The 13260-nt window shown below is 41.1% G+C and overlaps 1 protein-coding gene across 1 annotated transcript in view; it reads left to right on the top strand.

Moving 5' to 3' along the window:
* The window catches only part of GUCY2F (guanylate cyclase 2F, retinal), a 94968-nt gene extending 81969 nt beyond the window's left edge, over window positions 1-12999 (top strand). Inside the window, exons 15-18 of the mRNA XM_041741930.1 lie at window positions 2918-3016; window positions 5938-6032; window positions 12734-12822; window positions 12912-12999. Of these exons, the coding sequence (XP_041597864.1) occupies window positions 2918-3016; window positions 5938-6032; window positions 12734-12822; window positions 12912-12999 (371 nt within the window). The remainder of the gene's footprint in view (window positions 1-2917; window positions 3017-5937; window positions 6033-12733; window positions 12823-12911) is intronic.
* Window positions 13000-13260: the final 261 nt, after the last annotated feature.

Raw genomic sequence — 13260 nt, 5'->3', positions numbered from 1 at the left:
CATTTAGATCTTTCATCCATTTTGAGTTTATCTTTCTGTATGGTGTAAGAGAATGGTCGAGTTTCATTCTTCTGCATGTGGATGTCCAATTATCCCAGCACCATTTATTGAAGAGACTGTCTTTTTGCCAGTGGGTAGTCTTTCCTGCTTTGTCGAATATTAGTTGACCATAAAGTTGAGGGTCCACTTCTGGATTCTCTATTCTGTTCCATTGATCTATGTGTCTGTTTTTGTGCCAGTACCACACTGTCTTGATGACCACAGCTTTGTAGTACAACCTGAAATCCGGCATTGTGATGCCCCCAGCTATGGTTTTCTTTTTTAATATTCCCCTGGCTTTTCGGGATCTTTTCTGATTCCACACAAATCTTAAGATGATTTGTTCCAACTCTCTGAAGAAAGTCCATGGTATTTTGATAGGGATTGCATTAAATGTGTAAATTGCCCTGGGTAACATTGACATTTTACAATATTAATTCTTCCAATCTATGAGCATGGAATATTATTCCATCTCTTTGTGTCTTCCTCAATTTCTTTCTGAAGTGTTCTATAGTTTTTAGGGTATAGATCCTTTACCTCTTTGGTTAGGTTTATTCCTAGGTATCTTATGCTTTTGGGTGCAGTTGTAAATGGGATTGACTCCTTAATTTCTCTTTCTTCAGTCTCATTGTGAGTGTATAGAAATGCCACTGATTTCTGGGCATTGATTTTGTATCCTGCCACACCGCCGAATTGCTGTATGACTTCTAGCAATCTTGGGGTGGAGTCTTTTGGGTTTTCTATGTACAGTATCATGTCATCTGTGAAGAGGGAGAGTTTGACTCCTTCTTTGCCAATTTGAATGCCTTTTATTTCTTTTTGTTGCCTGATTGCTGAGGCTAGGCCTTCTAGTACTATGTTGAATAGCAGTGGTGAGAGTGGACATCCCTGTTGTGGACAGGAAACTTTTCTTACTCATGTTGCATCCTGAATGCTTGGCACACAGCAAGTGTTCAGTATTTTTCTTTTAAAGAAAAGTGCTCATCTCTCATTTGTTCTTCAGTTCCACATCTCCAATGCTCTTCAGTATATGTCTTCTTAGATGGTTCACCATTATTTCGAATTCAACATGTCTAAAAGTTCAAGTCACCTTTTTCCACAAACCATAAGCCCACGCCAATTTCTTCATGGTTTTTAGCCAATAAATCTGTTGATTCTCCTTTCACAATGTCTCTCTTTCACCTCCCCATAATCTCCTTCCCAGTACTCACAACCTTATGCTTGCATTATAGCAACAGCCACCTAACAGGTTTCCCTGATTTTACTTTCTCCCCTTTTAATGCATTCTATACACTGATCTGAGAAGAAAAAAGGAAAAAATCATTGTCACATAATTCTCTGCTCAAAATTCTCTTGTGGTTCAAGGTCCTCAATCTTGTGCAGCCCAATATTCAATCTTGACTCCAGTTTCTCCCTAGCCCCTGAACTAGGCTGACTGCTTTCTCTAAGAGCTTCCCAAAATTCCATGCTCAATCTAAACCACAAATCTATGATTCATGTCCCTTTTCTCCTACTCAAATCTTACCCACCCATCAAGATTCAAATAAAATCCACCTTCTTTATTCTTCTTGACTGAACCATGTCCTAATAAGCAAACCCATCCCATTTTCTAAATTATTACAGCACTTTTGCTTTTACCATTTATGTTACTTCAACTATACATTGTCTTGGGTTGTTGCTTAGTTGCTTCTTGTTTAGTAGTCTCTTCTCTTTGACTATAAACTCGTAAAGAACTGAGACCATGTGTTATATTTCTTTTTTATTCCTCATGGTGCCTTAGCTCAGTGCTCAATGAATGCATATGAATGGGTAAGAAATGAATTAGTATGAAAAACGTAATTTTTGTAGTTCTTTTTTTAAGATTTAATTCATTTATTCATGAGAGACACATAGAGAGAGAGGGAGAGAGAAACAGACTCAGGGACACAGGCAGAGGGAGAGGGAGAAGTGGGCTTCATGCAGGGAGCCTGCCGTGGGACTGTATCCCGGGTCTGCAGGATCAGGCCTTGGGCTGAAGGCGGCGCTAAACTGCTGAGCCACCCGGGCTGCCCGAGTTTTGTAGTTCTTATTTATTTTTATCCTTATAAATTAAAGAAATAACTTTTTTTTTAAGAAATAACTTTTTGAAGCAAAAAACACTTAATTACTATTTTAAACTCAGGAAATAGCAAAAAGATAATGTTGAACCATTTTAAATAGAAACAAAGCAGAGTCCAGAAATGTAAGGGTGGAGAACTTTCTAGATACTCCTGAGTTAGGTTTTCAAAATGGTTTCTGAAATTTTTTTCAAGTAATGTTCACTGAACACCTAACATGGCCATATTGAAATGTAAGAACAAAATACATTCTAATGGCAAATAGAAAATGTTCTTAAGGGCAGCCCGGGTGGCGGTTTAGCACTGCCTTTGGCCAGGGGTGTGATCCTGGAGACGTGGGATCGAGTCCCACGTTGGGCTCCTTGCATGGATCCTGCTTCTCCCTCTGCCTGTGTCTCTGCCTCTCTCTCTGTCTGTGTGTTTCTGTCATGAATAAATAAATAAAATATTTAAAAAAATTCTTCAATTATCTATGCATATTGCTTGTCCATGTCCCTAACACAAATGATTGAAAATCAATTCTACTTCTTTTCAGATTTTCCAATTGTCTTAGCAATAATTCTCTTGGGAAATGAATAGTCCCATGAGATCCTTCTTTCCAACCCTAAGACATAACAAAGGCTCAGTTTTTTTTTTTTTAATTGCAACAAACATGCTTGGATCCTGAGTCTCTGCTGAGGCCTTTCTGGTTTGGCTTTTATGCTTATTTGTCCCCATTGACAGATCTAAGCATCTGTCTGTATACCTGTTGACTATAATGCCAACTGACTGCTACTCTACAGGGCCAGTTGTTGCTGGAGTGGTGGGCCTTACCATGCCCAGATACTGCCTATTTGGAGACACTGTGAACACAGCTTCTCGGATGGAATCAACAGGGTTACGTGAGTCCCTAAGTGATGGGATGGGATGGTAATCTCCTATCGTTGAAAAAGTGGTTATTCTTCAAGAGAGGGAAGGAGAGCAGAATACCTGATGTTTTAATGTTTTTTGAAAAAGTAAGATAATTTGAGAAGATTAAGATTTTACACACATTTTTTCCTGGTTTCTAATGGCAAGCCAGTAGGGGGTGATGTTGGATTAAACATGTACCTTTCTTGTTACAGAAATGAAGCTGTAGCTAAGTGACACTGAGTCAATTTGATTGAAACAACTAAAGATGTCCTTTGGGGTAAAGAAAAAAAAATGGCTAGCCTAGTGGGTTCGGGGAAGACATGTTTAGAAAAGAGAAAGTAGGGGACTGGCATTTTTAGTTTTTCAAATAGTTTGTGGAGACACACACAGAATCAGCTGCCTCCCACCCAAATGCTGTTTGCTGCTCTAGTCCTCTTTCTGAACTAGTTAGGATCCCAAGAGTTCTGGTTTTATCAAATAGCCCCATTGAATTTAGCTAGCAATAATCCCTCAGTCTAAGGAGCTTGGAATTTTGAAATAATTAATTCCAATTTGCCTGTATATAAAACCTTTAGTTTCCATCAAAACAGGCATGGTGTCAAAATAGCATTTCTTTCCCCCTTCTTTGAGAATAAAACTGTAAACATTTACGCCATCTGTCTGTTACTGGCACCTCTTTATTGGTTATTTACTGCTGGTACTAAGGCAATGTCATAATCACAACATACCTTTACCTTTATCATGGTTGAGCAAAAATTTGTTTATACTAATATAGGAAAAGCACAGAAAACAATAATAGGTTCTATATACAGGTTTCATGGGTATTCTATTTAAAATCACTTAAGCTCGTAGAAGCCCTGGCTTTGGCAGCTGCTAGACAAGATAAACTCTTCCCAAACTCCAGCAGTATATGCAGACTAGTCCCTGATGATATGGTGGCCTATATCACAGTGGGTGGTGCTCTGTCTGACCCCACTCCTCATCACTCATGTGCAGAAATGGGCTTGCACAATGGGTCCAGTCTTAGTCAATCTAGCATGTGCGGCCATGATTAAGGAGGCAGCACGGAACTTAGAAGCTGTTGTCAGAATAAATTTTCTCACATCTGGGAAAGTCTTCGAACTCCACAGACATGGCAGAAGCCATGGAAGTAGTCATCCAGGAACCACTGCATGCATATGACTGCTCTTAAACTGCAACCCAAGATGAAGAGAAATTGATCATGGAATCACAATGCAGATTTGGCACAGCACACTGGACTGATGTAAGCTTGTAGAAGACTGAAGTCATATTCTGGTCTGCACCAGGGAAACTCCACTCACTTCATATTGGAAAGAGAGCTGAGAGCAGAAACTGAATTTTCAGATTTAGGTAGCACCTTGTCCAGTGATCAGCTAGGAAGAAGAAAAGAGTGAATCATGCACAGCAGTTGTTTGTTAAGTACTGACTATGCAAGGAAGGCATTGTGAGGGAAACAAAGAAGCAGACATATGTGGTCTCAGCACTAAAAGAGCTGGTTAGTGTGCTTTTCTGGAAATTAATGACTGGGGCCAAAATAGGGCATTAAGCTCCACACCTGACTGAAGATTTGTAGAGGTAGCCTCATGTTGAATATGAGACCAGGATATGTCATAGGTCTATTAAAAATTAATTTCATCAATATCTACTTTATGCCCAGTTGAAATCACTGACTCTGGAATAGAAGTAGCTGGTGACCCAGTTCTGGAGTGATTCTCCTTGCCACACTCCTGAGTGCTAGTTGGAATGAGCTGTCTCTCTCTTTTGACCTGTGTATTCCTCGCTAGTAGGATTATGACTGACCACCAGATGCTAGTGGAATGGTGCACAGGGAGCTGGCTAGGGGCACCTAGATGAGCATGTGGCTTTTAGGAACCCTTTCTGAGCAGAGGTCATGGGTGACCATGACTCAGGCCAGTGAGTAAGACACAAATAACAGTACTGAGCTCGAAGGAAAGTTATGTTATTATGTTATGTTATTATCTGCAAGTTATTACGAGAACACATAGAAATTTCTTGAAATTCTTTCCAGCCATGCCTTCCTGCTTAGATTGTTCTCAGCCTCTGAAAGAATTATTTTCTCAAGTATATATGGGAATAACTCTTGGACTTGTATTTAAGACTCAACTTGAACAAGATCTTACTTCATAGGATAATACTTTTCAAGAAAGTCAAGGATACTATCTGAGTTAATAATAAATGATTGTTCTTCACCAAAGAATTCCACTTAGTTGCTACATAAAATTTTTAGTCATAGTCCTCAATGTTAACACTCTTATCCCAAGTTGGGCTCATTAGTTGGAAAAGATACATTCGTGTGTCTACACAGCTAGATGCATCCACCCAAAGGAAATTTATAAATCTATAATTGCCATAGAATGTTGACAGAGATCTTGGGACATTTTTTATTGATGTTATTTTAAGTGCAGCAGTATTGGAAGATAGTTGTACGAATGTGCATGTTAAAAGACACCCTTTTGTCTCTTAAGTAGGATATATAGACCTCGGGAGCTCTGCTTTAGCAGTAGCCTGTGGATGAAGCTGCTAGAGCCTAACTTCCCTCTGAGGAGGTCACATTTCAGCTGAGAGCACAGTAGTGGTAGCTGGTTTCTCAAACACAACCCTGGAGTTAAATTAACACCTTCCTATTGCATGGCCTTTCATCTGAGATAGTGTGTAGGAGGCTGATAGGTGCTATAGCTAACACCTTATTTGGGCCTGGAGAAGAAGGCCACCACTCTCTTTTCCTCCTCCTGTGAAAGCCTACCTGAAGCTCTCTCTGGGACTTTCCTTAGGGTCTCCTTCATTTAGGAGGGGGGTATTTATTACATTAATGTTTTCTCACTGATTTTACCTGGAAGAATCCAAAATCACACCTGTCTTTCTTTTACAGCCTACCGCATTCATGTCAGTCATAGCACGGTGACAATTCTTCAAGCTCTGAGTGAGGGCTATGAAGTGGAGCTTCGAGGAAGGACAGAGCTCAGGGTATAATGTCCTTTTGTGTGTGTGTGTGTGTGTGTGTGTGTGTGTGTGTGTTTGTGTTTGTGTGTGTTTTAATCAAACCACTTGGACACATCTGCCGAAAGGGTTTACCTGGATGTCTGAGACTTAGAGCTATAATTTGGGCAGAATTTCCAAGCCAATTTATGGTCCCAAGAGAGTGTTCCTTTCTGCCTCAGTTTTCTTCTCTTTAAAATATGGCTACAGTGAGGATTGTTAGAAGTCCTTCTGAATTTTTCAGACTATGAGCTGCATCTTTCTTTCTTGCCCAGAATTTGGCTTTTCAGTGAGTTGCACTATTATTTACATCTTCTAACTTCCATTTTGTTTCATCTTTGGCAATTCAAGACATGATTCAATAAGCCAAAGTATTAGTGAATTTGGGTTTTCTATTTGCCTGCTCAGTGGTCACCTTTCTAATTTTTCATCCATACCATTGACACCCTCCCCCCATTTACAGAGTGGCTTTATGTCTTTTCCCAAGGACCAGGAGGAATAAAGTCAGTTCCTGTGAAAGACAAACATTTTGTAGCACCTTTTCTCTGTTATGTCTATCGCTTGATCTGGGATTCAGGATTAGAATAATTTTCCCTTTTCTTTCTTTCTTTTTTGCCATCTCCACTGGATTCTTTTCATCTTCTTCTGGTAACCCCAGAGCCCCCTGGCTTCTCCATTTGTAAGAGACTCTAGACATCTGATCATCTAACTTTTTCATTTTTAGACAAAGAACCAAGGCCCAGAGAGGTGAAGTAACTTGATCAGGGTCACACAGTCAATTGATGGCAGAATCAGGCCAAAACCCAGGAGGTCTGACTCCTCACTCAGTGCTCTTTCTATGGTACCATGGTGCATGAGAGTCATTTTCTCAGCGATTATACTTGGGCAAAGCAAAACCCAGGTACTGAGTGATGCACACTTTGCTCCTGTCATTGGCAAGCCTTCCTCAAATGGTGGCAATTTACATGTAAAAGAATTTCAGAAGTTAAAGTTTGGAAGGTTTGATTCTAGTTGATCACTTCCTTTCCTTGCTAGTTCTAGTTTTTCACTTCCAATGGATCCTAATATCTTCTAGCAGATGGGATGAGTCATTTATGAGGGGACAGAGGTTCTTTTCCCACCTCTGCAGAGAATTCAGTGAGATGATGGGCAATATTATTTGAACAGTGAATCACATCACTCAAGGCTTTTGTGATCCCTCTCTATATTGACATTTCTTAGCAGAGGAGGATAAAGGTGGCTTTATTTCCTGAGGCACTTTCCTCTCAGTATTGCTGGGCACAGATTCCATCATTTAAAAGCTGAAAAGCTGAAGAGGTGACAATTTTGCAACTGAAAAGGAGAAATATGCCCACACCCCCATGGTTTTTATTGCCCCCCAAATTCCAGTCGGGAACAATCATATCTTTGGAATAGACAACTTCTTCATTGTTTTTTACATTTGTTTTTATTTAAGTTCGATTTGCCAACACGTAGTATAACACCCAGCGCTTATCCCATCAAGTGCCCTCCTCAGTGCCCATCACCCAGTTACCCATTGCCCCCTCCCCCCTCCCGCGCCCACCTCCCCTTCCGAAACCCTTTGTTTGTTTCCCAGTGTTAGGAGTCTCTCATGGTTTGTCTCCCTAATTTTTCCCACTCAGTTCCTCTCCTTTCCCTTATAATCCCTTTCACTATTTCTTATATTCTGCCCATGAGTGAAACCATATGATGATTGTCCTCCGATTGGAAGGACTTTAGATTATATTCTAGTGTGATGAGAAACAATAGGAAAAATCACCCTTTGGTTTAGTGATAAGATTGTAGGAAGGCAAAAGGGAAAGAATCAAAACAGTTAATTTATTGTGGTATGGGGCACCTGGGTGGACAGTTGGTTAAGTGCCCAGCTCTTGGTTTTGGCTCTGGTCCTGATCTCAGGGTCATGGGATTGAGAACCCATCGAGCCCAAATAAAATCTCAAAAACAAAACAAAACAAATCATACCTTTGGGTGTTTGGAGTACAAAAGCAGGACTACTTCAAAAGGGCCCTTTGCAGCTTCACAGTTTTCCTTACCCCAAGGAATTTGGGAACACGCTATAACAAGCTGGAGGAAGAGGCAGGGAGAGGCTTCCCCTAAGGCCATGTCAGACTTTGCTTAGTGAGGCTTCCTGATTGAGAGGGAGATACTGAGAGAGAATGGGGGGGGGAGCAGGGGAAAGGAAGGAGCAATGTGAAGAAAGAAGAGAATAGGAAGTCCCAAAGAAAGGAGAAAATAGGAGGTCCTTTCTGCCTCTGTACCTCTGCCCCCAACCAGAGGCAGGTATTGGACATTACATACTAGGGACCGGGGGACAGAAGACTTCTTGCCCTTTGGGGACATACAATATATCCCAATAAGACCATCTCACCAGCACACTTCAGAAATTCTAATTCAACATTTCCATCCCTTGTTCACTTTGTGTTGCTAGAGAGCAAGAATCACTTTAGTACATAGGTCAGAAGGGCCACATTTGATAGCCTTTGTGATGGCAAAGATGATAGTTGAAATCATCTTCCCTTCCAGCTGACTGATCCTTGAAATTCCTCTATCAGAGCTTCTTCTCTTGGACTCAAGGATTGGATCCAATAACAACACTCTTTTCCTACTCTATCTCCTTCACTGGAGTGGTAACACTTAGTTGTTTCCCCTAGTGGAATCAAAGGTGTAGATTGGATTGGGTGAGAGAAGAGAACATAGTGCAGTTGAATAATTAGGTGGGTGGGGGTTACAAAGAAAGACATCAAACTGAGAAAGCTGAGGTAGATTGGGGGAGGACTCATTTAGAGGTGATAAGCTCAGCCTCTGAGAAGTTGTCCTACTGCCTGTTCCAATCCCCTCTGTACTGGCAACAAATCATCAGTGTGTAACTGGCCAATTCTACTTTTTAAAATATTTCTTTCCTAATTGCCTAGTGATAAGTCATCTTATTACCTCTTCTCTTACATGAGTCCTATTTCAGTTATTGTTTTTCTGACGTCTGAAGCTTCTTGCTGAGCCTTTGTATATATCTAGGCTTATCAGCTGTATTTACTAGGGCCTCTTAGGTACATTTACATTCTGAGAAGACTTTCCTGAATGGCTGTTCTAAGCCAGTTTATGTCATTGCCAGAGGTGGACACTTGTGACCTTGTCTCTGAATTCTGGGGCCAAATAGGATTTGATTGTCAGGCCCCTAAGCTGTACTCCTGTTTGATTTGTGATTTCTCTTTTTCCCCAACCTCTTCCACACCTATTCTCAACACCTAACACTCATATATATAAGTTTGCACATGTATAAGCATGTGGCACACACACATGTGCACATGCACACATATACCAGCAATTGAGCTGAGGAGGTTGGGGCCACCTGAGTGGCTCAGTCACTTAAGCATCTGACTCTTGATTTCAGCTCAGGTTATGAACTTGGGGTTGTGAGACTGAGCCCCGTGTCAGGGTCTGTGCTAGGCATGGAGCCACTTAAGATTTTTTCTCTCTCTCATTCTCCTTCTGTCCTTCCCCAACTCCCATCTCTTAAAAAAAGGAAGTAATGAGGTTGTGTTGGCAGAGTCATGAAGGTCAAAATGTCTGGTCTCTAATTCTTGTCCCATCAATGACTCAATGTGTGACACTGGACAAGTAATTTTATCCTCTCTATGCTTCCATTTCTTCACATAGAAGCCTCTTCTGACCTGTGATTATCAGGAAGCTCATTAATCACAATCTTTAAAATTCTCAACAGTTGCTTTTTGGCCTCTAGACCTGTCCCTTGACTTCAGGGTGTTGGAAAAGTTGCATGGTATAGAAAGAAGAGCATTTAAAATTTGGAGTCTAAGTTGTTAAATAGACTTACTGTGATGAACATTTTACAGTATACATGCAATATATATCAAATCATTATATTGTACACCTGAAACTAATATAATGTTGTATGTCAGTTATATCTCAATAAAAATAGCTAACTCATAGTAAAAAGAAAATAAGTAAAACTTGGACTCTAGTAAAATTGGGTTCAAGTTCCAGCTATGTGTGCTTATTGACAAATCATTTAATTTCCATGAAACTCAGTGTCCCTCTTTTCAGAATGAAGTTAATAATAAGCTCACCTTCTAGAGGTTTTGTGAGAATTAAAAAAGACAGGATATGCCAAAGTGTCTTAAAAGTGTTAGGCCAAAGTAAGATGCTATTATTTGGGGGGGGGGTGTCCGGGACTGCCTAGGGATTGATACTAAGTCAAAGGGCTTGCTTTAGGTTTTAGTGGTTGCATACTTGTTTTCCCCCTTTTCTCTCTTTAGCAGAATTTTGGAAATAGGGTGGGTAAACAGAGAGCTAGGATTCTAAGAATTCTCCTGGATGGGCTCCATAACCTCAGAGAGCCCCTGGGGCTCCCCTGCATACTCTTTGATTTGGAAGCTTGCCTGGGTCCATAACACTCCCATTTTCTTTTGCAATCATTGGTTTTGGCATCCCAGTGTGTGTCCCAGGACTCACCCAAATATCTGGACAATCCTGGAATCTACAAAGCTCCTTTGGGGATTGGCATGCTGTGCCTATAGTCTCTAGATCTCAAGACAAATAGCCAGATATGCTTGGGAGTTGGGATCCTCAAGTTTGAGCTTTAAGAGTATGTTTTAGCAAAGTGAGGTCCAATGACACCTTGAGTATTCCAAGTACTCAAGGATTGAGTTTTCCAGTTAATGGAATAGTCTATGTACTAAACAACTATTCTGTATGAGACACTGTACTAGGTACTGTGAGGAAAAGAGCTTAGGAGGGCAGAAGATTTGGGCTTGTATTTAGAGCCCAAAACATGGCCTGATAGTGTTTTTATTTAACGACACTGTGAGCTTCTAAAGCACAGAGCCATTTCTGTATTTCTACACCTGGTATAGTGAGGGTAGAATAAATATAATAGGTGTTATGAGTGTATTTTAAAGTTGTTCACTTCTGAAAACAGAGTGGCTCCAAACAGTCCAATTATTTGAGGTTTAGGGTGAGTTGGTTGTCAGCTAGTGAAGATTGGGCTGTTGTGGTATTCTCTTCCTACTTGCCTATAGTGGGCTTATTCAGAGCCTTGAGCCAAATATCTGCAAAATGCTTTTAGATTCTTCCATTAAATGTGCTTATTATTATTATTATTATTATTATTATTGCATTATTGTTAAGGGATGAATATATGTGATGTATAATAGAGAAAAATGAATTTGATATTTAAAGGGGGTCAAATCTAAGTGAATTGCTAAGTTAAACAATTTAGAACTGTTCCAAATGAGATCAGCCAAGAGTGAGACCATATTTCAGGTTAATGAGTTGGAAACACATCCCATTACTTTTCTCAGTCTTAGTAAACACATTTTTTTCCCTTATGAGTTGGAAGAAATGAAAGAACAGTTGAAAGACAATTGAAAGGAGGAGAGTGAAACACATTGAGAAGAGTGCTTATTGGAAAGAGGGGAGGGTGAAGCAGAGGCAGAAAACTTGGCTCCTCTGAGGTCATCACTTAGGCTCTGGGGTGACCAGCTGGAGTTTACACTCCTTTTTTCTTCTCAGAATCCATGGTTCTCGACAACCAAGAAACTGGGCTGTAGATGGAGGCTTCCCTGGGGTCTCTCTCTACCTGTGAAAATCCCTTGGAAGGAAAAAAAGAACACTGCAGAAATGTAGACTGCTTGGGACACCTGGGTAGCTCAGTGGTTTGGTGCCTGCCTTCGATCAGGGCATGATTCTGGATTCCCCTGATTGAGTCCCGCATTGGGCTCCCTGCATGGAGCCTGCTTCTCCCTCTGCCTGTGTTTCTCTCTCTCTGTCTCTCTCTGTCTCTCTCTCTCTCTCCTCTCTCTCTCTCTCTCTGTGTGTGTGTGTGTCTGTGTGTGTGTGTGTGTGTGTGTGTGTGTGTGTCTCATGAATAAATAAATAAAATGTTTTTTTTTTTTTTTTAAGAAATGTGGCCTGCTCTAAGCAGCCAGGGTGCCCTGGCCTTTAAAGTTGCACAGCTTGCTTTCCATATCTATTCCAATTTTTGAATTTCGTGAGAGCCTTTGGCGAGTGTTTGGGGGAGATAGACTCTGAATATTTGTACTCTAGATACAAAAGACAATGGAATACCTAAGGCTAAAAGATCAGGGCAAAAATGACAAACAAAATCTTGAATTCACCATCCAGATATTTGGTTTCTATGAAGCCAAACAACCACACATTCCCAACGATGGAGCTATGTGACAGTGGGTAGACAAAGCATCTGGATGACAGCTTCAAATGGTGTTCATTTTTCTTTTTCTTTCTTTTTTTTTAGAGAGGGGAAGGGGCAGAAGGAGAAGGAGAGAGGGAGAATCTTAAGCAGACTCCATGCCCAGCATGGAGCCCTATGCAGGGCTCGATCTCACAACCCTGAGATCATGACCTGTGCGGAAATAAAGAGTTGGAAGCTGAGCCAACTAAGCCACCCTGGTGCCACCAAATGGTGTTAACTTTTCATCTGCTTGCTGTGTCAGCTTATGGAACTTGCCTGAGGCTCGGGTATATATAGTAAGGAAGCTGTGTAAGAAGGAAGACTCCAGGGAATGGTGATGAGGGTGAAACAGAGCCAATTTCTGAGCCCAACTGAATGCTTATACCCCATTGACCAGAAAATAAGGACAATTGGGAAAATTGGTTATAGCATGTTTAAAATTTTCTGTATTTTCTATAATAAGGGCAAAGGCACAGAAGAGACTTTCTGGCTGGTTGGAAAAAAAGGATTCACAAAACCCCTTCCTGTGCCCCCACCAATGGGCAAAGATGGGTAAGTAGGGTTCACACTTAATTAGAGTCTTCCTATGTCCCACTCTGCTCCACTGTCTTCACTATTTTTGTGTCTCTTCTGCCCCATAGGCAAGTGGGCCATGGCTTACAACCAGTAGAGATTGCAGCCTTCCAGAAAAGAAAAGCAGAAAGGCAGCTGGTGAGAAACAAGCCATAAGGTAATGGCCAGCAGGAAAACAGCGCATAGGAGTTTGCCAAATTTTCAAAGCTGGGGCTCCCTTTGGGATGGGTGCCCGTCTAAGCCTACACTCTGTTGGCAGAGTGTGATGGAGTTGGTGAATTTCCAAGCTCCACTGAGTTGAGCAAAAACCTTGTGGAGAGGCCTGTTGCAGAGCAAGCTGAATTTGAGGGAGGTCAGCTGCCCGGCCTGAGAGGTCCTTGCTTCCTGCACGGATAACACATTTGAATGTTAACAAGG

The sequence above is a fragment of the Vulpes lagopus genome, chromosome X, assembly GCF_018345385.1.
Source record: "Vulpes lagopus strain Blue_001 chromosome X, ASM1834538v1, whole genome shotgun sequence".
Taxonomy (NCBI): Eukaryota; Metazoa; Chordata; class Mammalia; order Carnivora; family Canidae; genus Vulpes; species Vulpes lagopus.
This window is presented reverse-complemented; position numbering and strand designations above follow the sequence as displayed.